The sequence below is a fragment of the Octopus sinensis genome, linkage group LG8, assembly GCF_006345805.1.
Source record: "Octopus sinensis linkage group LG8, ASM634580v1, whole genome shotgun sequence".
Classification (NCBI taxonomy): Eukaryota; Metazoa; Mollusca; class Cephalopoda; order Octopoda; family Octopodidae; genus Octopus; species Octopus sinensis.
In genome coordinates this window covers 87,251,484-87,275,905 of record NC_043004.1, presented here as the reverse complement: position 1 = coordinate 87,275,905, position 24,422 = coordinate 87,251,484, and the positions used below count along the sequence as shown (strand labels likewise).

At 37.1% G+C, this 24,422-nt stretch overlaps 1 protein-coding gene across 9 annotated transcripts in view; it reads right to left on the bottom strand.

Moving 5' to 3' along the window:
• Positions 1-10,933: 10,933 nt before the first annotated feature.
• LOC115215217 (ras-related protein Rab-3) overlaps positions 10,934-24,422 on the bottom strand; it is a 309,114-nt gene continuing 295,625 nt past the window's right edge. For all 9 annotated transcript variants that reach the window (XM_029784430.2, XM_029784429.2, XM_029784432.2 and 6 more), the window contains 2 exons: positions 18,873-18,997; positions 10,934-15,768 (listed from right to left, as the gene is read on the bottom strand). In XM_029784430.2, the coding sequence (XP_029640290.1) occupies positions 15,578-15,768; positions 18,873-18,997 (316 nt within the window). In that variant the 3' untranslated portion in view covers positions 10,934-15,577. The remainder of the gene's footprint in view (positions 15,769-18,872; positions 18,998-24,422) is intronic.

Genomic DNA, 24,422 nt, shown 5'->3' with positions numbered 1-24,422 from the left:
CATCTTTCCCAATCTCCCACCTTCCATTATTTCAGCTTTTGGAGCCAACAATTGGAGATCCTACACTGAAGCCCTGCTCACCTTCATGGCTGTGTATATGCATGTATGTGTGTGTATATATGAATTTGTGTGTATGTGTGTTGTGTGTGTGTGTGTATGTATATAAACACTCACGGAGTGGTTGGCATTAGGAAGGGCATCCAGCTGTAGAAACACTGCCAAATCAGACTAGAGGCTGGTGCAGCCTCCATGGCTTACCAGTCCACGGTTGAACCGTCCAACCCATGCTAACATGGAAAGCGGACGTTAAATGATGATGATGATGATGATGTAGGTAGTAGTAGGCATCCATCGGTCTTGGGAGGCCATGAATCTGTGCTCAAAGAAATCATGTCAGCTGCAGATGGTGGTGCAGTGTCTGTTGTGGCTTTACAGGCCCACACGGGACTGGAAGTCATTTGAAGGAGCTCTCTGCCAGTGCTACTGATTTTTCCTTCTGTTGAGTGCACTTTTCTCTGATAGCGGGTCCCTCTTTTTTCTTCTGCTCTCCTCATTCCCTTTCGCAGTATTTGCCTCCAGTGTGGGTGATCATTTGCAACCTCCTCCCATCTCAGGACGTCCAGATCAAGTGACTTCATATCCTTCTTACAGACATCTTTGAAATGAAGATGAGGTCATCCTTGTGCTCTTGTGCTGGTGGCCAATTCCCCAAACAGGCGGTCTTTTAGGATCTTTCTGGTTGGCATGTGATGAACAGGACTGGGCCAGCACAAATGACACTGCTGGAGCAGGACGTGTATGCTGGGTATCTTGGATCAGTTGCGGACTTTGTTGTTGGTGATGGGGCCAATCCACTTGATGTCCAAAATGTGTCTCAAATTACAAAGGTGAAAGATGTTGAGACACTGCTCCTGTCTAGAGTAGAGGCTCCATGTCTCACTGCCATAAAGTAGCATGCTAAGGATGCACACCTTATAGACAGCAATTTTGGTGTTTGCAGCCAGTTTTTTTGTTTTCCCAGACTCTCTTCGTGAGCCTGGCTAATGTGGAGGAGGCTTGTCTGATTTGTTTGCTGATCTCAGGGTCCAGGGAGTGGTCATCAGTGATGGTAGATCCAAGATAGGTGAACTGATGGACTACCTCCAGCTTGTAGTTGTTGATGGTGATGGTGAGGGCGTATTTGACACTTTGACCAATCACTTGGGTCTTCTTCAGACTGATAATCAGGCTAAATTCCTGCCAGGCCTTTGAGAGTTTGTTCACAAGATGCTGCATTTGCTCTTCAGAGTGTGCTGTCAGTGCTGCATCGTTTGTGAACAGCATTTCTCTAACAAATGCCTGGGGCACCTTGGATTTTGCTTTCAGCCCCAACATACTAAACAGTTTGCCACTTGATTTTGTGTGGAGGTAAACACCATCAGTTGATGTCCCAAATGCATGTTTCAGCCTATCTACCAAGAAGATGCCAAAATGGTTTCGGGAAAGTACACAGCCCTGTTTCACACTGCTGCATATGTTGAATGGAGCCATAAAATGGAATAATGCCTTTCATGTCCGTGTGAAATGAGTGAACAATCCTGAGAAGTCTTTGAGGACAGCCAATCTTGGCAAGGATTTTGAACAGGCTGTCTCTACTGACTGGGTCAAAAGCCTTTCTGAGGTCGATGAAGGTGATAAAGAGTGGTTGTCTTTGCTCTTGGCACTTTTCCTGAAGCAGTCAGAGAGAAAAGATCATGTTGATGGTGGAGCGTTTTGCTCTGAAACTACACTGAGATTTGGGGTATACCCTCTCAGCAATTTTCTGTAACCTATTTAGAGCTATACAGGCAAAAACTTTCCCAATGATGCTTAACATCAAGATGCCTCAGTAGTTATTGCAGTCAATTTTGTCTCCGTTGTTCTTCTATAGAGTGACAATGTTGCAGTCTCTCATGTCTTGCAACACTGATCCCTCCTCCCAGCACTGACACAGTAGCTTCAGTAAGTGGCTAAGTAGAACTCTCCTTGCACATCTGATGGTCTCTAGTGGGATGCCGTCCAAGCCCAGTGATTTTCCAATGAGCAAGCCATCAATGGCTCTGCTCAGTTCTTCAGCAGTTGGTAATGTGTTCAGCTCCTCCATGACAGGTAGGTGCTCTACAGTGTCTAGCATACTGTCCAAGATGAAAATATAAAAAACACACACACATATCGGGTGTAGGCATGACTGTGATAAAAAATTTGCTTCACAACCACCTGGTTTGGGGTTCAGTTCCATTGTGTGGCACCTTGGGCAAATGTCTTCTACTATAGCCTTGGGCTGACCAAAGCCTTGTGAGTAGATTTGGTAGATGGAGACTGAAAGAAACCTGTCATATATTGTTGGCATCCTTTTTGTCTCGGGAGACAATGGAGTTGCGCATAAAGTAGTCTAGTCTGGCTTTTACATTTCATGTTCTGATACATTTCCTGCTGTGGCTGTGTAGTCCTATCCTGGACAAACACTCCCTCTGGCAGGTACCACAAATGTAGCGAAGACTGTTCCTGGCTGGTTGTAATGCCATAATTTCTTGTTGACGTCTTTTCTTGTCTTTCCATTTCTCCTCTCTCTCTCTGTCACTCCTTTGTATTCCCTCTTTTACGTTACTTCGCCAGTCTCCACGGTTGCCGGCAACTGCCTTCCAACCGCTAATATTGATGTTACAGGCCTTCATGTCCCTTTTGCAAACATCCTTGTAACGTAAGAACGGTCTACCCACAGACCTAGTACCCCTAGCAAGCTCTCCGTAGAGTATGTCCTTGGGGATTCTGCCATCTTTCATACGGCTAACATGCCCAAGCCATCTCATACGTCTTTGCGTGAGGAGTGCAAACATGTTTGGTATTCCTGCTTGCCTGAGGACATCTTTGTTGGGGATATGATTCTGCCATTTGATGCGGAGGATTTTCCGGAGGCAGCGCAGGTGAAAGATGTTTAGGCGATGCTCTTGGCGTGTGTATAGCGTCCAAGTCTCATTTCCATACAGTAGAGTGCTAAGTACACATGCCTGGTAGATCTTCATTTTCGTGGTCTTGGTCAGCTTATTGTTGTCCCAAGCCCATTTGGAGAGTTGGGCCATCGCAGCAGCTGCCTTGCCAATGTGTATATTGAGCTCAGCGTCAAGGGATAGGTTGTAGGTGACGGTAGAGCCAAGATAGGTAAAATTCTCCACCTCTTGTAATCTGTGGTCTTCAATATGTATGTTTGGGATGTCTGATGTAGCCTGACCCATGATGTTGGTCTTCTTAAGGCTGATAGCTAAGCCAAAGTCGTTACATGCTTGCTCAAAACAGTTAATGAGCCTTTGGAGGGCTTTTTCTGTGTGTGATACCAGAGCGGCATCATCAGCAAATAGCATCTCCTTGATCAGGACGTTTCTGATTTTGGTCTTGGCACGCAGGCGCGAGAGATTGAACAGTTTCCCGTCACTTCTACTGTGCAGAAACACTCCATCAGACATCTGATGTCTGAAAGGCATGTAAGAGTAAGAGCGAGAAGAAGATGCCAAACAATGTAGGAGCGAGGACACAACCTTGCTTTACCCTGTTCTTTATTTGGAAGGCAGCTGATGTTGAACCGTTGTGCTGTATGGTGCCTTGCATGTCATCATGGAAAGACTTGATGATCCTCAGCAGCTTTGGTGGACATCCGATTTTTTGGAGCAGGATGAAGAGGCCTTTTCTACTTACCGAGTCAAAGGCCTTTGTCAGATCAATGAAGGCCATATATAATGGCATTTTCTGCTCTCTGGACTTCTCCTGAAGTTGGCGTATGGAGAATATCATATCGATAGTTGATCTGCTTCTTCTAAAGCCACACTGCGATTCCGGATAGATTCGAGAAACAAGTAGTTGTAGCCTGGCCAGGGTAATGCAGGCAACGGTCTTTACAACAGTGCTTAGAAGAGATATTCCACGGTAATTGTTACAATCACCACGGTCACCTTTGTTTTTGTAAAGCGTAATGATGTCTGCATCCCGCATATCCTGAGGGACTGTACCCTCTTCCCAGCACTGACACAGAAGCTCATGAAGGTGCCGAAGCAGGATGGTGTTTTTGCCGGCTTTGATGATCTCTGAGGGGATGCCGTCTTTTCCCGGAGCCTTGTTTCTTGCTAGGGAGTCAACAGCCTTGGTGAGCTCTGCTATAGATGGCGGACTGTCAAGTTCGCACATGACTGGCAAGATCTTGACACTCTCGACTGCAGCCTCAGCCACTGTAGTCTCCCATGAGTAGAGATCCTAGTAGTGCTCCACCCATCTATCCATTTGCTTGCTTTGATCCCTGATGAGATCTCCAGTAGTTGATTTCAGAGGGGCTGACTTGGTTGCGAATGGACCGAGGGCCTTCTTCAAACCAGCATACATCCCACGGGTGTCGCCCCTGTCAGCAGCTGACTGGATACTCTGACATATTTCCTGCCAATACATATATATATGTATCAATGATTTTACTAAGATTTGGAATACAGGAAGTACCTGTGCAGATGAATAATTTTCACTGGGTGTAGCTGGCACTGCACTACCCCCACCTATTGGCCCATGAAGACTTTTGCCGGTGTCATCATCATCATCATCATCGTTTAGCGTCTGTTTTTCCATGCTAGCATGACAATTTAAAATTGCAGATAAAGGGTTAATTAATTTTGAAAGAAATGAATAATTTGATAAAATAACTGCCATATTAAGCTAGCATTTGGAACATAAATTAACCTGAAATTTTGATGGAAGGTTTAAAATCTAGATTACTTTAAAACAAGAAGTTTGTATTGTAGAACCAGGAGCAGTTTTAGGTGGGTGTGTATCAAATGAATTAAAAGAAACCATAAGTCAAACTCTTTGACACACTAATATGAAATGTACGAGTTTGAATTTTTCTGTTGGACATAGTCTTAATGTTCAGCTAAAATTACATGAGTTACTTTGACTTTATGTAAAATATCCTGCTGATATGGTATCCCATGCCTGGAGTTGGTCTGTCATTTTGTTAATCTCTTGCTAAGATATGACTCAGTTGCCTTTGGTAAGATTTGAATCACAAAACATCATTCCATAGCTTGATTTTAGCCCTGTCTGAGAAGACCCATGATCAAAGATTACTTCAATGTTGACTGTTCACTTTTTTTATTTTAAACAGTAAAGTGCAATTTAAGTAGGAATTTTGCTGCTGTTATTTCTAGCAGATCATGAGGTGACTTAAAGGCTGTCTCATTGGCTTAAGATCAGTGGTGGATAATATACTTAAACTTTTTATAAAAGTTTGGTATTTCTTCCTTGGTAATATTTTGCTCTGTAAATAGATAAGATTCCATTCTATCCTCAAAATATCTTGCAGACACAAAGCCTAAATGAAGTATTTTACCATTAATTTTTGTGCCATTATTTTTTATAGGAGATATTTGGCCCAATACTTTTTCTCTCTTCAGCTGCAGGAAGATTGGAATTAAAAGATGTAGAATAAAATTTACTTGAAAAAACATTTGGAAAGGCATCTGACCATAGAATCATAGAATAATGCTTTAAAAAAGTCTAGTCCAATCCATGCTAGCATGGAAAAATGACAATGACAGGAGATCTCATGAAAATGTTACAACTGTTGTTTATAGGAACAACATTCCACTCATCAAAAGGTTTACAGAATGATGATAATGTTGAGGTCTAGGTTAACCCTGACAGAGACAACTAATGATTGGAGATACTCCATCTGTGACAATCCATGCTTTTGTTGTTTCTCTATTTAAGACTGCAAGGTGTAATTTAGGGGAATATTTTGCTCCATTTTTAGCAGGTTTAGACAACATATGGAGCAATGTTTCCCTTCCTATTTTCTCCCAGGCCCCACTATAACTTTTCAGAAAAATGTATGCCCCACCAATGGTTGGAAAAAAAGTATAGGTGTAGTATGTTTGCTGTGAAAAAAGGATATTTACAATTCCATGTCTCACAAAAAAAAAAAAAAGAGGATCTCTCACCCCACCACAATTCTCCCAAGCCCCAACAGTGAGGCATATACCCTACACTGAGAATTACTGATATAGAGGTTCTGCTATAGTCTCAAGAAGACTAGTGGATAATATTGTCATCAATGAAACTAGACAAACAGTACAGCAATATTTTTTCAGAAAAATGTAGTTAATATCAATATATCTTTACTCTATATAACTTACATTTTCCTCATTGGAACAATAGGAAATTATTACTATTATGCAATATGTCAGAGAAATCTGCTTAACTCAAACAGTTGCATAAATAAATAATTTGAATTAACATTAATTAGCATAAGTTAACATTTATTTATTAACTAATAAATTGTAAAATGGAAATAATTTAAATGCTGTATTTAATGGCATATGAGACACTACTTTTCCAAAAAATTATCTCAAAAAAATAGCCTGGGTCCTATATGTGAAGTTGGGCCTATATCATATGCTTTAATGCACCAAAGACATTTTCCTTGAACATGTGCAGCTGAAATGGAGGTGTGTCTAACAGGGCTGGTTTTAAGCAAATTAGACAGATTTGTTAAAATTGGGCCCTGCACCAAAATAGGGTCTCACACACATGCTCAAGTGGAAGATGTTATGATGAATTTTTAACATATCGTTGTGGTTAATGATGGAGCCTCAAGCCCTCAACACTTTTTGGTTGGGACTGGTGTAATACATGAAGCATAAAACATCAATATTCAGCTTTAGTAGGGTAGAGTGTCTCACTGATAATTCTCTAATTGGGCTCAGCACTATGTAGCACTGGCCCTAGCATCTAATATATCTGTTTCTTTATTACCCATAAGGGGCTAAACATAGAGGGGACAAACAAGGACAAACAAAGGGATTAAGTCGATTACATCAACCCAGTGCGTAACTGGTACTTAATTTATCGACCCCAAAAGGATGAAAGGCAAAGTTGACTTCGGCGGAATTTGAACTCACAACGGCTAATATATCTTTGTGTCTTTTATGCCATCAGATAATTTGCTTATGATAGCCCATCAACGGTCATGGCAGCATCGCTCCAAGATATTCATCCTCCTCTGTCTCCAGAACATTGTTTTTCATGGGAGTGGACACAGCTGACAAGATTCATATGAGTGGACATAGCTGAAAAGATTGATATAAGATAGGAAATCCTGTGTCACTGAAAGTCACCCTGAACAACAGCCACAGGGAGTTGCTGATCACATCTCTTCCTCTCTTCATGTAGGTGCTTCAGTTGATGAATTGCAACTGAGCCATCAGATAAAGTACAGTAAATAAATTTTATATTGGTGACACCAAACTTTGCTTCTGAGTAATTTTAGAAATTTGTTTCATTTGCTGTTTGTGAAGGAAGGAATAGTACACATGGTTTTTTGCAGTTCCTCCAAGACTTCATATTGATGCCATTAATGTTTCTCTTTGAACCTTTGTAATTCCGCATCAGCAGGGAAGATATGTGTAAGGAGGGAATTCAAGAGGGACCAACATTCTAGGAAGGAATGACTGAGCTCAGTGATTAATGTAGGTTCTAGAAAGTTGAATACAACAAGGGTTATAAAAGAAGGCGGGACAAATGAGGCAGGAATACGTGAGTGGAGATGACAGGAGTCCAACCAGCTCCAAGGAACAGAGACCTTTATAGGAGCAAAAGAAAAAGATTTCGTTTTGATTGTTCAAGATGTCTTAATGGTTGGCGCTGATGCCTTTGAACCTTTGTAAATCAACAAATGCATGAAGGGAATTCAAGAGGGGCAGGCATTCTGGGAAGGAATGACTGCATAATGATTAGTGAGGGGGCATGGGAAATTGGATATAACAAGGGTTATAAAAGATGAGTGGGATGGGATTGCCTGAGTGGAGGTAATATGAGTCCAGCTAGCTCTAAGGAGCAGAGCCCTTTTCAATAGATGTAAGAAAGGGTTTCGATTTGGATGCCCTCCGAGAGTGGTGATAACAATGTCATTAATGTTCCTTTTGAACCTTTGAAAGTCAACACCAATGGGAAAAATATGAGCAAGGAGGGAATTCTGGGAAGGAACAACTGGTCAGTGATTAGTATGAGAGAAGAATGCTTGAGTGGAAGTAACATGAATCCAGTTAGCTCTGAGGTAAAGAGATGCAGGAGGAAGAGGTTTCATTTTGATAATTCAAGATGCTTTAATGAATAATTTTTTTTTACTTGATTCTGTCATTGAACAGCAATCATGCTGGAGCAACATCTTGAAGGGTTTAATAGAAAAAAAACATCAACCCCAGTACTTTTTATTTCAGGTCTGCTACTTATTGTATTTGTCTTTTTTTCTTAACTTCTAAGTTATGGAGACATAATCAAACCAACACTAGTTTTCAAGTGGTGGTGATGGGACCAACACATACACGACAGGCATTTGCACAGTTTCCGTTGACCACATTCACTAATAAGGCAACGTATGGCCCAAGACTATAGTAGAAGATGCTTGCTCAATGTACCACACAGTGGGACTGAACCCAAAACCACATGGTTGCAAAGTGAACTTCTTAACCACATTGCCATACTTGTGTGTATTCAAAGTGTGTTCCATGTTCTTTCATCTTTTATCTTGTTTCAGTTATTAGACTTGTAGAACCATAATTTTCTAAACGAATCAAACACCATGCTGCAAATGTCATACTGGGTTGCTTTTCAGTAAATTAAAAAAAAAAAATTTATTTGCTCTACCATAACTTCTTGGTAAAAATATCATCTGTTGCTACTCTAATTTGTAACACAAGGTACAAGAAAAAAAATTCTCGGAGTAGCTATTCTTGACTGTGAAATATGGGAAATATTTTGTCACATCCTGTACAATGTACACAGTTTCCCTCTGATAAAACTATGTGAGAACTGAATTCGTGAGTATATGTAAGAAGAAACTGTTAAAATAATTTTGGTAACCCATGGCTATCAAAAACTATTTATGGTGTTTTCTCTATTCTTACAGAAATATATATATGATACCATTACACATGAAAAAAGAATTAAAAATATCCAGGTGAATACTTTTTAAGCACTCTGTAGGAGTCAAACTTGGCTAACCAAACTTACCAGTGAAAGTTATTACAACTCATGTAGCTGTAAAATTACATTCCACTGAGCCCACTGCCTGTCCAATTTGTAAAACCAATGTTCATATGTTGAATAAATTCAGGATAAGGCTGCAGAGTATAGCAGAAAAACACAAAAGTATGGAGAATTATACATTTTTAATCCTCTTATATGTGTTTCAGATACATTGGTATTGCATAATTCTGTGATTTATTAATCCTGTACATTAATCAATCCATATTTGATTGACTAGGATTCTGTATAGATTGATTATATAGATATGGAGATTGCTTTGTAATCACTGGGTGGCACATTAGGCAAGGCCTGAGCTGGTCAATGCCTTCTACATGGAATTAATAGAAAGAAATTGTGTGGAAGCCCATCATATATGTTTGTGTGTGTGTGTGTGTGCGAGTGTGAATGTTTACACTTTGCAAAAAATCATTTGAGAAAAAAAAAACCCCACCAGTATTACTTTGTTTGATCTGTGATTTTGGAGACAAATAGAAGAAAATATCACTTACTTGTAAAATAGGTTAGTGATAAGGAATGGTACCTGGCAATAAAACTGTTGCAGTAATAAGTCTTTATCCAACCCATGTAGTATGGGAAAAAAAAATACAAAACAAATGATCTTTGTTTCAAAGATTCATAGAATCTCTGTTGTGCTGATTGAGAAGAAAAGTATTAAAGTTTTTGTGTTCAGTTTCATATTTTTTGTAGCAGCTTAATATATACCCATATATATATATATTACAATAACTTGCCAGAATATTACTTTTAAAATATGAAGTAATCTTCTTTTCAGGTGGTCACAACCAAAATGTATTTCACCAGATCATGTATGTACCATCAAGGTGATCTTGAAGCTCTTTCTTCATAGTCCAGGTTTTGATTCCCTTGAGAAGACACTCTTAGAACATGCTTCAAAAGCCAGCCTTACTGAATTTGAAATACTTAATTACAAAATGTTTTAAAGTTTGTTACAAATAATATAGGCTTGTTCCTTGCATGACAGGACTATATGAATATAGTCAGCAATGTAGGTACTTGATGTCACTGACCTGTTTGATTTGCGTGCCATCATTAGAACAGATTAATAGGTAGCTTTCACCCTCATTAATGGTCAAAAGCTTTATATGATCTAAACTCTTTCTGTAGTTGAATATCACTTGAAACTGCTCTTAGATTAACAAGCAGAGTAATAATTTCACACTAAATATTTCATAATTACCATGGAAGTCTGTTAAAGCGAAACTATTTTTATGAGCAAGACATGTTAGATAGTTATTTACTAGAAATATATTATACAAATTTTAAGAATTTTTTCTTTTGTAGAGTTTATTAATGTCCAGCACATCAAACACTATTGACTGGTATTGTGACTAATAGTTGAAAGTCAGCAAAAGGGCAACTATTGATTTTTCATAAGTTTTGAAGCTACACCAGCAAACACTGTCTCCTATTATGCGATTGATAAGCAATTTTTTCATTTATCAATTAGTTATCGTATGACCTTTTGTCCCTATTTGATTCATACTTGGAGAAAGAAATGGACAAATTTTATAGAAACTGAGTTAGCAGTGAACTCATTGACCTCTAAATTTTAATAGCAAGATTTAGTGAAATTGGCACAAGTCAAGAAACATCCTTTGTTCATGTTGAACGACAAAACAATTATTATGGAAATGTAACAAAGTTTCAACTTTAAGGTCATTGCAATGAAGTGTCTTTAACTGGAGGGAATATATTCAAAGCTGGAAACAAAATATCACAGAAATAACAAAGTCATTTCTTTCTTTTTATTTATACAATAAATGTTAAATCATATGATTTGTTGTCAGAAATGAAATAAAAACACAAACTACACAGATATAGGTACTGAACAGCTTTATTGCACTGTCTGCTAAGACAGATCATGATCTCTAAAATACATAGATTATCCAGAATTATGGTACCGGCATTGTAGGGAGACCAACTGACTGACTGACCGACTCAACTGACCAGTGAGGAGAGCAGAGGAGGTTTCAGAAACAAGTGTTTTGGGAGCGCTCTACTGACACACAAATGACACTAGCTAGCTGGGTGCTGCTAGTTCTATAGCACACCATACAAGGGAATTAGAAGACAACAATGGCAATGTTAACAGCAATGACAACAGAATAACTACTACACTGACATTAGAATCAAGCAAAGAAATACATTCCCCTCCCCCCCACCAGACCCTGGTCATGTAAGGATGAAAGGACCTAAGAGAGGTACCAGAGGCAGCCTTTTTTGATTTAGGGGATTCTCATCTTTTGGTATGAAATAGTGTCATAATTTAGGAGATCATTCAAGATGGGTTTGCAGTGATCTGAGTGTAAGACAAGACCAGGAATTAAAATGTAGCAGGTTTTAATGCCTATCAATCAATTTTTCTTTTTATTTCCCACTGTGATTGGTCCAGAATAACTTCAGGTGGTCAGACAATTCATGCTTATTTTCGCCTTAACATGACCAGTCTGTGTGTGAGATAGATAGATAGATAGATAGATAGATAGATAGAGAGAGAGAGAGAGAGAGAGAGAGAGAAAGAGAGATTTGGTTATTGCTAGTTAAATGTTGTTAATTGATTTAAAAGGTATATATTTCAAATATCATAAAGAAGCACCTTTTTTTAATGTAGTAGAAAACAAAACAACCAAAAAACAAACAAACTAGGAAATAATTAAAAAAAATAGTAAAACATAGGTCAGAGGGCATAGATTAGTTGCAGTGAATATAAGAGAGATAACATTTGCCCTTGCTGGGATATAGGCACTATAAGTAATGGTGATTGGTATTGGTATTTAGGGATCAGATATAGCTTTGTTTGTTCCTATTTAGAAAACAAAGCAAGTTTAATGTAGATTATTGAAGTCTATATATGCTACTAGATGATTGTTTTACTGCACCAAATAGATTGTTACTGCCCAGTGGTAAGCTAAACACTAATCGAGAAATATTTCTGACATTGGTGAAGAGTAGAGAGAGAGAGAGAGAGAAGGAAGGATCTTAGAATCTTTCAGTGGAATGTAAATGTTCAATCAACAAGGAAGTATAAACACCGATTTGCTTGTTGATAAAGGAATGCATCAGATTTTATGGTTCTGAAAGATTAACTTAACTACACATGTATGGTATTGATTTAAATACTAACATACATACATGCAAATGAAACAAGATAGAAGGGAATATTCAGAAAGGAATAATGCATTTTCTAAACACATTTTACTTGGAAATTTAGAGTTTCATTGCAAACACTAAACTACACAGAATGTTTAAGCTTTGAGGTTATAAATTGTGCAGAGTTAATTTGGCTCTTATTTTTTTTTAAAGCTTTTTGTTATGAAAGTGAAAAATTTTAGTATTTCCTTTCATAAGAAATATAATAAGGACACAATGAGGGGGAACTTGCAAAAAACATAGGAAAAAGAGAGAATAGAAAGAGAAACTTGAAAAGAATGGTCTATGGAAATCAGCAAACACTTATAAAGTATTATAACTAAGAGAGCAGAAAACCAGGAAGAGTGGAGACTAGGAATACATAATTTGTATCAGGGAACTTAAAATTAAGAGTAATATAATTTACAAAGATTTAAGAAAAATAATAAAATTCCTCTCTCCAAATTTAACAACACAGTTTAAAGTATGATTTTGCTCTCTAGGTTAATTGTAAGTATGTATGCATGTGCATGTACGCCCACAGACACAGACACACACAAACATGTGTATGTGTGCATGAAGAGAAGCATATATTGGGAAGCAAGTGTATATCAAATTGTGTGCATATTTGCAAGAGTAGTGGGTGTGTTCAGCTCTGATCCTCAACTGCGAAAAGATTTCCATCACTGGCAAGTGAATGTAATCACAGCCTCACCATATTTCTACGTTTCAAACAGGTTTAGCCCACAACAAAGTTTCATGACACGTTTAACAATGAATAGGTATATATCAATAACCTGTTACTCTGAAAACAACCATTGAAGAGGCAAACCAGATGGTTGCCGCCAACAGAATCAGCTGGCTTTATCAACACTAGCAGAACTGACAGCTGTGAGACAAGGAAAGAACAGAGCTATATATAATATATACATATATATATATATATAGGTAGCTTATCCGCTTGACCTCATCATGTTGTAACTGACCAATTTCCACAAGTGTAGTAAGCACAAAACTGGGACTATATTCCACATATAGAATTTCCACAAATCTTAACATTTCTACAGAAATGACCAGAAATAAATAGAAAATATCCAAACAAATGCAGCACTAAAATATAAAATAACAAAATAAGAAAAAAATTGAGAGCAAATTTTGAGAGATGCTTTGCTAATAGTATGAGTAATCAGAAATAATAAAAATAATAATTATAATAATAATAATAATAATAATAATATGTAATTTGCAGAAATATAGTATATTTTGTACATTTCTTTGCTTTTTTTTGCTTGCTCTTTTGTTACCAGGTAAAAAGATTAAAGACCTAATTAATTCAAATATGCAAATTGTGGTAATAGCTTCAAAAGAGTAATTAAAAGTACTTACTTTAGTAACTTATATTTACTTTGTGACTGTATTTGATCTACAAATCTTTTTTGTTTGCTTTCTTTATTATTGTTACTTTTTTTTTTACAAACAACACTTTTCTTAATTTATTTTATTTCATAAAACATTGGAATCTACAACAGTTGAACAAAGCAACCAAAACTGAAAATTTAGCCATAATTCTTAGATGCTTAAATGTTTGTCAATTAACATAAGCCACTGCCAGGATTGTTGAATGGTTGTAACAACAACAACAACAACAATAATAATAATAATATTAATAATAATAATAATAATAATAATAATAATAATCATAACGATAATAATCTCCGTGGAAATTTTATAAATGGGTCAGAAAGAAATTATTCCAGAAACATATCACTGTATCCCGGAAATATCTGTACTAGTAACACATCTTTTTTTTCTTTTTTTTCTTCTTTTTGATTTATAACAACTGTAACATATGAGATGGATGCTATGGGTCATAACAGTGGAGATGGGAGAGATAGAGAGAGAGAGAGAGAGAAAGGGAGGGGGAGAAAGAGAGAGTGAGAGGGAGAAAGAAGGAGCACAGAGAGAAATAGATAGAGATAGAAAGCAGTAGTTATATGAGGCGATACTAATATTTATGAAGTACTCAGTATTATGTAAAAAAAAAAAAAAATGGAATTATTACAGTAGCAACTAATCAGTTGGTATATGGTGCTTTATTTAAATGGAATGTTATTCTCAACTTAGTATCTTAAATATTCCTTCTTCATTAATTCAACATTTGATCATTGCATTTGCCATTATGCAAGGAAAAACAAAAAACAAAACAAAATGTAAATCAAATGCATATTTGTGTGTGTGTTTGTGTGTGAAGGTGTTTGAGTGTGTGTGTGTGTGTGTATGTGTGTGTGTGTGTGAGAGAGGGTAAATAATCTCAATGAATAACAATAGTAATTGGTTTGGTAACCAAACAGACAGGATGCTGAAATAGGCGACATTTTTTTTTATTTTTAAAAATTTTTGGACAAGACAAAGAACAATCCCGATTAAGAATATTGGGAGGATTCTGGAGAATGGCAGATGGCTTTACCAAGTAGGTGTTGATTTGCAACAAAAATCTTAGAGCAAATTGCAAACAGTTGCTTGCATCTAAATATAACCGGAAGAGCGTTGATAACAACACTCGGGAGATCAGCAAGATGATAAGTTGCAAATTTATTAGCTGTCTTCTTGGGCAATTTAATCCAGATTTCTTTTGCCATGTCTGTGAAAAAAAGCTGAAGGTGGCAAGAATGAGTTTAGTGAATTTTGAATACGGTATCTATGGCTACAGATGAGTATTGATTAAGTATCAAAGTTAAATTGCAACATGAAGAAGGCTACCTACATTTTTATTATGTGTGATATTAGAGACTATTGTATTTCATTAGATTCACCATTCAATATGCTTTGCCTTACAGACCATCTTGATAGCAAACCAATGCTAAAATGGTAGAAATAAGTCCTATAAGTTGTAATTGCTTTTAAGACTAAAAGAAAATACTTTAGAAATCAAATATTGGCCCCATTTAAATAGAATGAAAAAAAAATTTTCAAATTCCCTTTAAAAAGCGAATTTAAATTTTGTTTTCTAAAAGAATGATAGTCCATATACACTAAATGATGACAACTGTTGGCAGCAGTTAAAATTAACAAATTGGAAATTTAGTAACTTTATTTTTATTTTTTTTTTAATTAAAGAACACAGAGACCTCCTAAGTCAAATAACTTCCCCCTGATGCATTCAATCTGGCACTAGGTGGCACTAATGACACCCATGAGTCCAGCTACATTTTTGGCCAGCAATATTAACTGAAGGTTGAATGTGAGGCGGGGAAGTGGGGAGAAATAGAAGAAAAGAAGAGAAGGAAAAGGAGATAAGAAAAAGGAAGTGGAGGACGAGCAGTGGTTTTGTCTAACACTGACAGCTACTATTCTGCGGGTTGGGGTTCTCTGTCAGACGAGTTCCCTTAGTTTGGCTGTTGACAAGAGTAGGATCCGAATCAAGACTTTCAGACATCTTATCACATATGATGTCCACCAATCGCTCAAATACAGCTTTCACATTGATATTTTCCTTTGCAGACGTCTCAAAAAATTCCAAACCTATCAAGAGACAAATATGATTATTTTAATTGTTAAAAGCAGATACAATGTATATAATAGGAAAGAGAAGAAACCAAAAATCAACATTTATATGCATACATACATACACAAACAGGTTAATTTGAACAAACTTGTCTTTTGACCTTTTGGAGTTAATAAAAAGGTGCCAATTCAAGATGGTAGATTGGCAGAACCCACTATGGTCTACTTGGGTGGTAGACTTAACCTGTCACCTGGTTTAACACCAACACCAGGCACCTTTATTGGAATCCAAAATACTGCAAGCATCCAGGTCAGGCCTCTGGCTTAAAGACATCTTCTTCTTTCTCTCCCATGAATCTCAGAAGCCTGGGTCAAGCACATTCCCTTCCCTCCTCACTAAAAGATTTTCCATATTTATTTGTCAAATATTAGTTACATTTACAGATGACATCTAATATTTATACTTTAATTTTCATTCTGACATCCAGCATAGAGTTGAGAGGAAAGAAGTCTCATAGGGAACAAAGCAACCTCTCTATTACTGGTGCCATGATAAAATGTACTCAGTTCACTCTGCAAAGTGACTGGTGAATAAACAGAGACAACATAGCAGAGAGAAGATTGATTAGCTTTGTTGATGATACAACAACCTCACTTGTGCTGGTGTCACAATGAAATGCAACCAATTCATAATGGAAAATAGTTGCTGATAGGAAACATGTTCATAAGTAGAAACCATGCTGAAAATAGAACACATGAGTGAGACACAGTTTCCAGTCATCTAGGATTATTATGAATAAAAATTGACTAAGACTATGATCTGTCCAACAAATACAAGGAAAGTGGATTTAAAATAATAATAATAATGATGATGATGATAATGGCGTCATTCCACTCTTTGTTGCATTATATCTATGTATGCACATATGCTTTTTATACCTGGCAGAGCTCATCCCTCTCCAAGTCTAATCACAGTTAATTTCTTTCAGAAAGAGAAGAATTGACTCCAATACAGAACGAAAACTTTATTTAATGACTCTGACAGGATGAAAGGCAAAGTTGATCTCAGTCGTATTTGAACTCTGAGCACAGAGAGTGAGACAAACAGCATAAGGCAATCTAACTCTTAACAACTTAGCCAACATACTACCTTAACATAATATAAATTTATAGCTATTAATATAGAATGAAGAAGGTGGCAAGCTGGCAGAATTGTGAACATGCTGGCCAAAATGCTTAGCAACATTTCATGTCTTTACAGATCTGAGTTCAAATTCTACCACGGTAGACTTTGTCTTTCATCCTTTTGAGGTCGATAAAGTAAGTGCCAGTTAATCACTGGGGTTGATTTAATTGATTTACTCCCTTCACCAAAATTGCTGTACCAACATTTGAAACCAATATAGAATGAAGGAAGTTAGCTCTAAATTGAAAGTAATATAATTCTTTCAAATGGACATTTCTTCAAATCTCCTTTCCACATATTCAGGTAGGTGCTGGTGCTGCATAAAAGCACCCAGTACACTCTGTAAAGTGGTTGGCATCACAAAGGGTGTCCAGCCATGGAAATCATGCCAAAACAGACATAGAGGCTGAACAGCTCTTCAGCTGGTCAATTCTGTCAAACCATCCAACCCATGCCAGCATGGAAAACAGACATTAAATGATGATGATGATGAGGAGGAGGAGAATTAGTTCCAAATATAATGTCAGCTTGAAGAATTATACTATAAGGATGAAGTGAAAAATGCTGGTAATTGTCTTTGATCAGAATAAAAATACTCAGTTTCAGCAAATTATTGTATAGCTGGACAAAATTAAGAGGATGACTAAAAACAAAATGGCAAGATGATCTCACCTGCTACCAGGGATCTACATGACCATGACTGGTCAGAGACAGACAACAGTAGATGGAGTCCATGGTGGGGTTCCTCCTTCAGGAGTGATGAAGCCCTGGTTGAAGTTGAGGATTAAATGTTTTGTAGTATTTCTTCTGGTTCTGTGCATTCTGAGTTCAAATCCTGTTGAAGCCACCCTTGCTTTTCAACCTTCAAAGCTCAACAAATAATGTACCACCCTAAGGCAGTGGACTGGCAGAATTGTTAGAGCATCAGAGAGGATGCCTTGTGGAATTTGTTCCATCTCTTTATGTTTTCAGTTCAAATGCTGCTCCTCTTATTTCCTATTTGAGGTGGACTTAAATCTGTCACCCAGTTTAACACCATCATTGGTTTTGTATGCCCTCAGTGGAGTCACTTCATATCAGGCATTTGGGTTAGAGTTCCACTTTGAGAATACTCTCTTCCTTCGTATCATGGTAAGAAACTCTCAAGAGACTTGAACAGCAGAAGGTCTTCAGACAAGAAACCCACCTCAGGCAAGTGTTTCGGCTCTTCCCTTCTTACATTCCAAGAGGGCAAGGCCACATTCAGGTCATGATTTCTGGGTGTCTGTCTGCTGACACTTTTTAGCTACTTGGATATTGGTGACTTGTATATTTAAACTACCTGGAGATTTTAACTAGTTGTAACTCCTCTCCATTGACTCAGCTTTCTGAAAAGGGCTACAAGCTCTTCTTCCTAAGCAAAATAAAAAAGTTATTTGTCTAACTTCAATTTTTAGGTGAAACTGTTTCACTTTTGCTTCTCATGCCTTTAGAAAAAGGCTTGTATACCAAAACTCCCATATTGATCTCCCCTACAAAGCTAAGACGGATGTGAAATTGTTTTTGCAAGTGTTCACATACTTTAAACATAAATCAATAAATATCAATATCATTTTATATTACATATACGCATACAAACAAATATTGGTTTCAAATTTTGGCACAAGGCCAGCAATTTTAGGAGAGGAACTAAGTTGATTACACCAACCCCAGTGCTCAACTGGTATTTATTTTATTAACCCCAAAAGGATGAAGGGCAAAGTTGACACAGGTAGCATTTAGACACAGAACATGGAGTCAGAAGAAATGCCACTAAGCATTTTGTCTGTCCACTGTGGTAACGGTTTGACCAGTTCACCACCTGGCCCATACAAACAGCTATTCAAATTTGTAATGTCATAAACCTTTCCACAAAATACAACCCTCCTCACTAAAAAAAAAAAGAATCTCCACTTACCTAGCTGATCAGCCAGTTGTTTTCCTCGTTCAGTAGACACCACACGTTCTTCTTCCAAGTCACACTTATTGCCCACTAAAACTACTTGTGCATTATCCCAGGAATATGTCTTGATTTGTGTGCACCTACAAGACAGCAGAAATTAATATAAATATATGAGAAGAGGTTTAGGTTAGAAATAACAATTTTATTAATAATTTGGTGTGTATGACTTGTTGAAATAATAACAGCTATAAATAGCAAATACCATTAATATCTAAATCAATAGTTTTTCTGCTACTGTTGCATTATTTTGTGAAGTAGTTAAAATTAATACGTGCTGCAAAAAACATCACATCATGTCTAAGCATTCCACATCCATTTTTTTTTATTTTTCAGTCACTGGTGGCTTGAGACATATGATTCTGCCAAAATAGACAATCTGCATGATTTGATGCAACAGATATTTTTTATTGATTCTTGTCTTTTTAACATAATTTACTCAAGTATGAAATGAAAGTGGTAATTTGATTTTTCGCAGAATGACTAAACGAGGCAGAATCTACAAGGTGATTTGACCGGGTAGAATCAGCAGCCAACTCTTCAGTAAATCACATCCTACTGCCTTAAAACACAACATATTGAATAATATGCCCCTGGGTTTATTGGGGGCAAAATAGGATGGTTATAAGTGGAATGTCTTTGATCACAAGTCTTGCTCAGTTAGAGCTGACCTGGGACTAGGCAGCAGCAACAAGCAAAAACAGTTTATTTTGGTAGTTGACAGTGCATATAGACAGAAAGAATGAGAGCCTGGACCACTGAGATCGCACTAGTGCTGATGGCGTGAATAAAGCACCAAGTATACAGTGAAAAGTGGTTGGCATAAGGAAGGGCATCCATCTTTAGAAACTATGCTAAAGCTAACAGTGGAGCTTGACACAATCCTGCAACTTGATAGATCCTGTCAAAACTGTCCAACCCATGTCAGTATGGAAAATGGTTCTATGATGATGATGATGAAAACAAAATGAAATAATAAGAAAGTTAAGAATAATTACAGTTGCAATTATCTTTATATTTACTTTTTATAATAATTAACACTGTCATTTGTCTATTGTACTTCATCAATGACGCCTTAATTCTAGAGAGACTTTAATGTGTATCAAGACAGAAGACTGGCTCTGTCAATGGTTTCTATATGATATGAGATTTGTCCAGAAGAGCAGGCTTCTGTATGTTGTACATTGCAGAGACATAGAATACTTTCAAGCTGATTCTTTGGGCCTCAAAGCTCATTATAATAATTCTCAACTTCCATGCCATTTCTGTTTGTGAGTCCTTATATTTTGTTCAGTTGCCAGTACTCTTGTATTTAATTTCCAGTCTGTTATCAAGAATAGTTCTCTCAGACTCCTACAGTATGTTTATCAAATTTTAATGCAGTGAGCTTCAAAAAGCTAATTAAAAATAATTACGAGATAATAATTGCGATATTATTACAATGACTAAATTTTTCCTGCAAGAATGGGAGGCATCTCATGACATGTTTTTGTCTTATTTGGACCTCATCAGTAAAATGCAGACTTCAATGTATTTAGCAAAGTAGCAATGAAAATGTTACTAAGTAAATGTACAATGCTAAAAACCAGTTGGTGTAGAAAATTAGAATATTTTAGAGAAATATCGTATTTATGCATTTTATATCAGAATATCTAAACAATGATGATGCTGGTTACAGACTAATCACTTCATTCAAAGACCAATGATTAACTTTAGTGAAGTTGGAATACTTCATCAAGGATAGTAAAAAATATAAGCACAGACACACACACTTGATGTTTTCTATCCAAAGGGCTTTTTAACTCAATATTTACATGCTATTATTTACAGCTTTATTCCAACAAGTTTCACTGTTCCAAAAAAGAATTATTTCATGTTCTCCTGAAGTCTGTAAATTCTTCAGACATTTACAGAATATTTATATATTGTAGACATCACAAAATACATACATATATTTATATATACTTTATTATTATTAAAGCTGCAAAACCATCACAAAAATATCGCAAAAAAACTTCTACTCAGAGTTTCATGTCCCCATTTATCAGACAGTTTAGATTAAAAAATAAAGTATATTACTCTACCCCTGGTATTTGAGTACTATTAAGTAATAAAGAAATAAGTACTATTACGAAATTAAGAAATAAGCATATTATTTTACTTCCAGTATTCAAGTGTGTGTGTGTGTGTGTGTGTGTGTGTGTGTGTGTGTGTATATATATATTTATGGTGAAGGGTGTTCTGAAACTATTGTCTCTAGAATAAGAATAGGATGGAGGAAGTTCAAAGAGATATTAACCCTGTTGGCAACAAAAGGACTTTCTCTCAGAGTCAAAGATACATTGTATGATGCTTGTGTACAAATGGCTATACTCCATGGTGGTGAGACATGGTCAGAATTCAGAAGACATTCATAAACTAAAGAGGAATGAAGGAAGTATGCTTTGTTGGATGTGCAACATCAGTTTGCATGTACAACAAAGTGCAAATGAGTTGAGAATAAGAGGAATCAGATGCACCATGCAAGAGAGAAGAATGCATTGGTTTGGACATGTGATGCATATGAATGAAGACAGCTGTATAAAAAAATATGGATCACTGAAAATGGATGGCCCCTGTGGAAGAGGGAGACCCAGAAAGATATGGGATAAAGTGGTGGGGACTGATCTCAGGATGTTGGGCCTCACAGAGGAGATGATAATGGACTGAGATGTCTGATGATATGAGGTTTTTGAGAAGACCCACCCACATCAGTGAAACTCAGTTCTAGAAGCATTGTTTTCCATCCACATGTAACAATAAAACTTTTCACACACCCTACCCCAACAGACCAAACTACATCTCTTCTCTTCCTCATATTTCTTCTTTTCATGCACTCGCTCCCCAATCCTGTCCCCTACCCCCTCTATACACCCAGGTTTCACCAGTCACTGCATTCCCCACTCTCACACTCTTTGCATCCATGTGAAGTCTCTACTCCCTACTCACACACCACCTTTGATGATACCCTGCCATTTATATTCTGACCCCATACCTTGAGAGTATGCCCAGGCACTTCACACCATGCTCTATGCTACCATCCCATTTATATACTGATCCCCACTCTTTGTGAGTATACCCTGGTACTTCACCACCACCTCTCTCCTGCTCTCTCTTGCACTCTTGCTCTCTTCCTTCTGACTGGGTAACAATGTATCTCCTCTACAGCAACACACCTGTTTCTGTCCACATTCTTGATCACTCCCCCTCTCTCTCTGACCGGGTAACCATGCACCTCTTCTACAGTGCCAGTGCTGGTGCCTTGTAAAAAGCATCCAGTCCACACCGTAAAGTGGTTGGCATTTGGAAGGGCATCCAGTTATAAAAATCATTCAGTCCACTCTGTGGGGGTGATTGGTGTTAGGAAGGGCATCCAGTCATAAAAATCATTCAGTCCACTGTGGGGTGATTGGTGTTAGGAGGGCATCCAGTCATAAAAATCATTCAGTCCACTCTGTGGGGGTGATTGGTGTTAGGAAGGGCATCCAGTCATAAAAATCATTCAGTCCACTCTGTGGGGGTGATTGGTGTTAGGAAGGGCATCCAGTCATAAAAATCATTCAGTCCACTCTGTGGGGGTGATTGGTGTTAGGAAGGGCATCCAGTCATAAAAATCATTCAGTCCACTCTGTGGGGGTGATTGGTGTTAGGAAGGGCATCCAGTCATAAAAAAGCCATGCCAAAACAGACACTGAAGCCTGGATTTCCACACAATTAAGTCTATTATAAAGCTCCAGTTGCCAAAGTTGCCACACTGTTAAACTGAGTCCAAACCATGGTTTTGATTCCACTAACCTTCTTATCTGATCCCATTTCTAATTAGCTCGTTACTGCTAACTATGTTAAATATGTTAACACTATTTCCTCTTCCTTTTATGTCTTCATGCAAATGGTGCATCTGTTAAATTTATTCTCAAAAATACCCTACAGTATACTTTATTGATCATGTTTAGTCACTGGGTATAGGATGTGACTGCAGTATTTATTACTGACTTGTATACTTATCTTCCTGAATATAGTCCAAATGACATTGGCTAACCTTATATTGGCCAGATAACCTTGTGTTGGCATATGTTTTCTATTTTGGCTAACAACAGACATACATTAGTATACTAACTACAAAGCCTATATTTAGGGGTATAGCTAATGAAGACAAAGAACTAGCTATTGTGCCCTGTGGCTAGAGTAAGGCAGCGCAAAATATTAATAATTATTACTGAATATGAGAGAAATAATGAGGGTTTATTGTGATTACATTTTTGACTTGACCTGTTTTTACTCTTTAGAGTGGATAAGTGCCAGTAAAGAAAATACTGAGATTGATTCAATGAACTATGATATGTTCCCTACAAATCTGTAGTCTTGTGCTAATACAAGAAACTGTTATCACTATTAAATCAATAAATTTGGTATTAACCATTTTGCTACTAATATTCCTGTGGAAATAAACTGACTTTCTTTCAAGTGTATGTCGTAAAATAATTTTGTCAGTATCAAGCTAGTGTTCAGAACGTAAACTAACATGAAATTTTGATGGAAGGTTTTAATTTAAATCTCTTTAAAATAGGAAGATGGTATCATAGAACTAAGGGTGAGTTGGTATTACAAGGATCAGTAACAGAGAGATTTTTGATGGGAACTGAACTCAAAACAATGAGATACAGAACAAGATGCTTTACAGGGTCTAGTTCGGTAGCTCATCCTTCTGGGGGTCAGTTCCTATTGGGAGACAGCATAAGTTTCTGTCCCTTAGAAGATTGATGAGCTACTAATAGAATACTGAAGTTTTATTTTGCTATGAGATTATAACTGAAAGGAAATTTTGATCATGATTACATATTTTTAAAGTTTAATGTCTCATTTTTCCATTCTAATACAAGTAGAATGCTTCGTGCATATGTGTGTGTGTGTGTGTGTGTGTGTTGTGTGTGTGTGTGTTATAATAATGAAGTCAAGCCAAATGATATTTGGATAGCACTTGAGACACATACATTTCAGAACATTGCATAACATTTAATGGGAAAAGCATTCCTCATGCATGACCTTCCTCAGTTGATATGTTTCAACACACACAGACATATATATGTAACTTAAATTTGTATGTTAGGTAAGCATTCAAACATCAAATAGGAGTAGAACCTGCTTTATAAATCATACAATTATCAACCTCTTGATTGGGATGTCTGGCATGCCATCAACTTGGCTATCTGCCCTCTCATATATATATATATATATATATATATATATATATATATATATATACACAACTGGCACTCTGTCGGTTATGATGACAAGGATTCCAGTTAATCCAAGCAATAGAACAGCCTGCTAATGTAATTAATGTGGCAGTGGTGGAGAGATTTAGCAGGATACAAAATGTAACAAGGATGGTTCTTTGAGTTACAAGTACAACTCATTTTTGCCAGCAGAGTGGACTGGAGCAACTCTGAAAACAATAAATAAGGGACA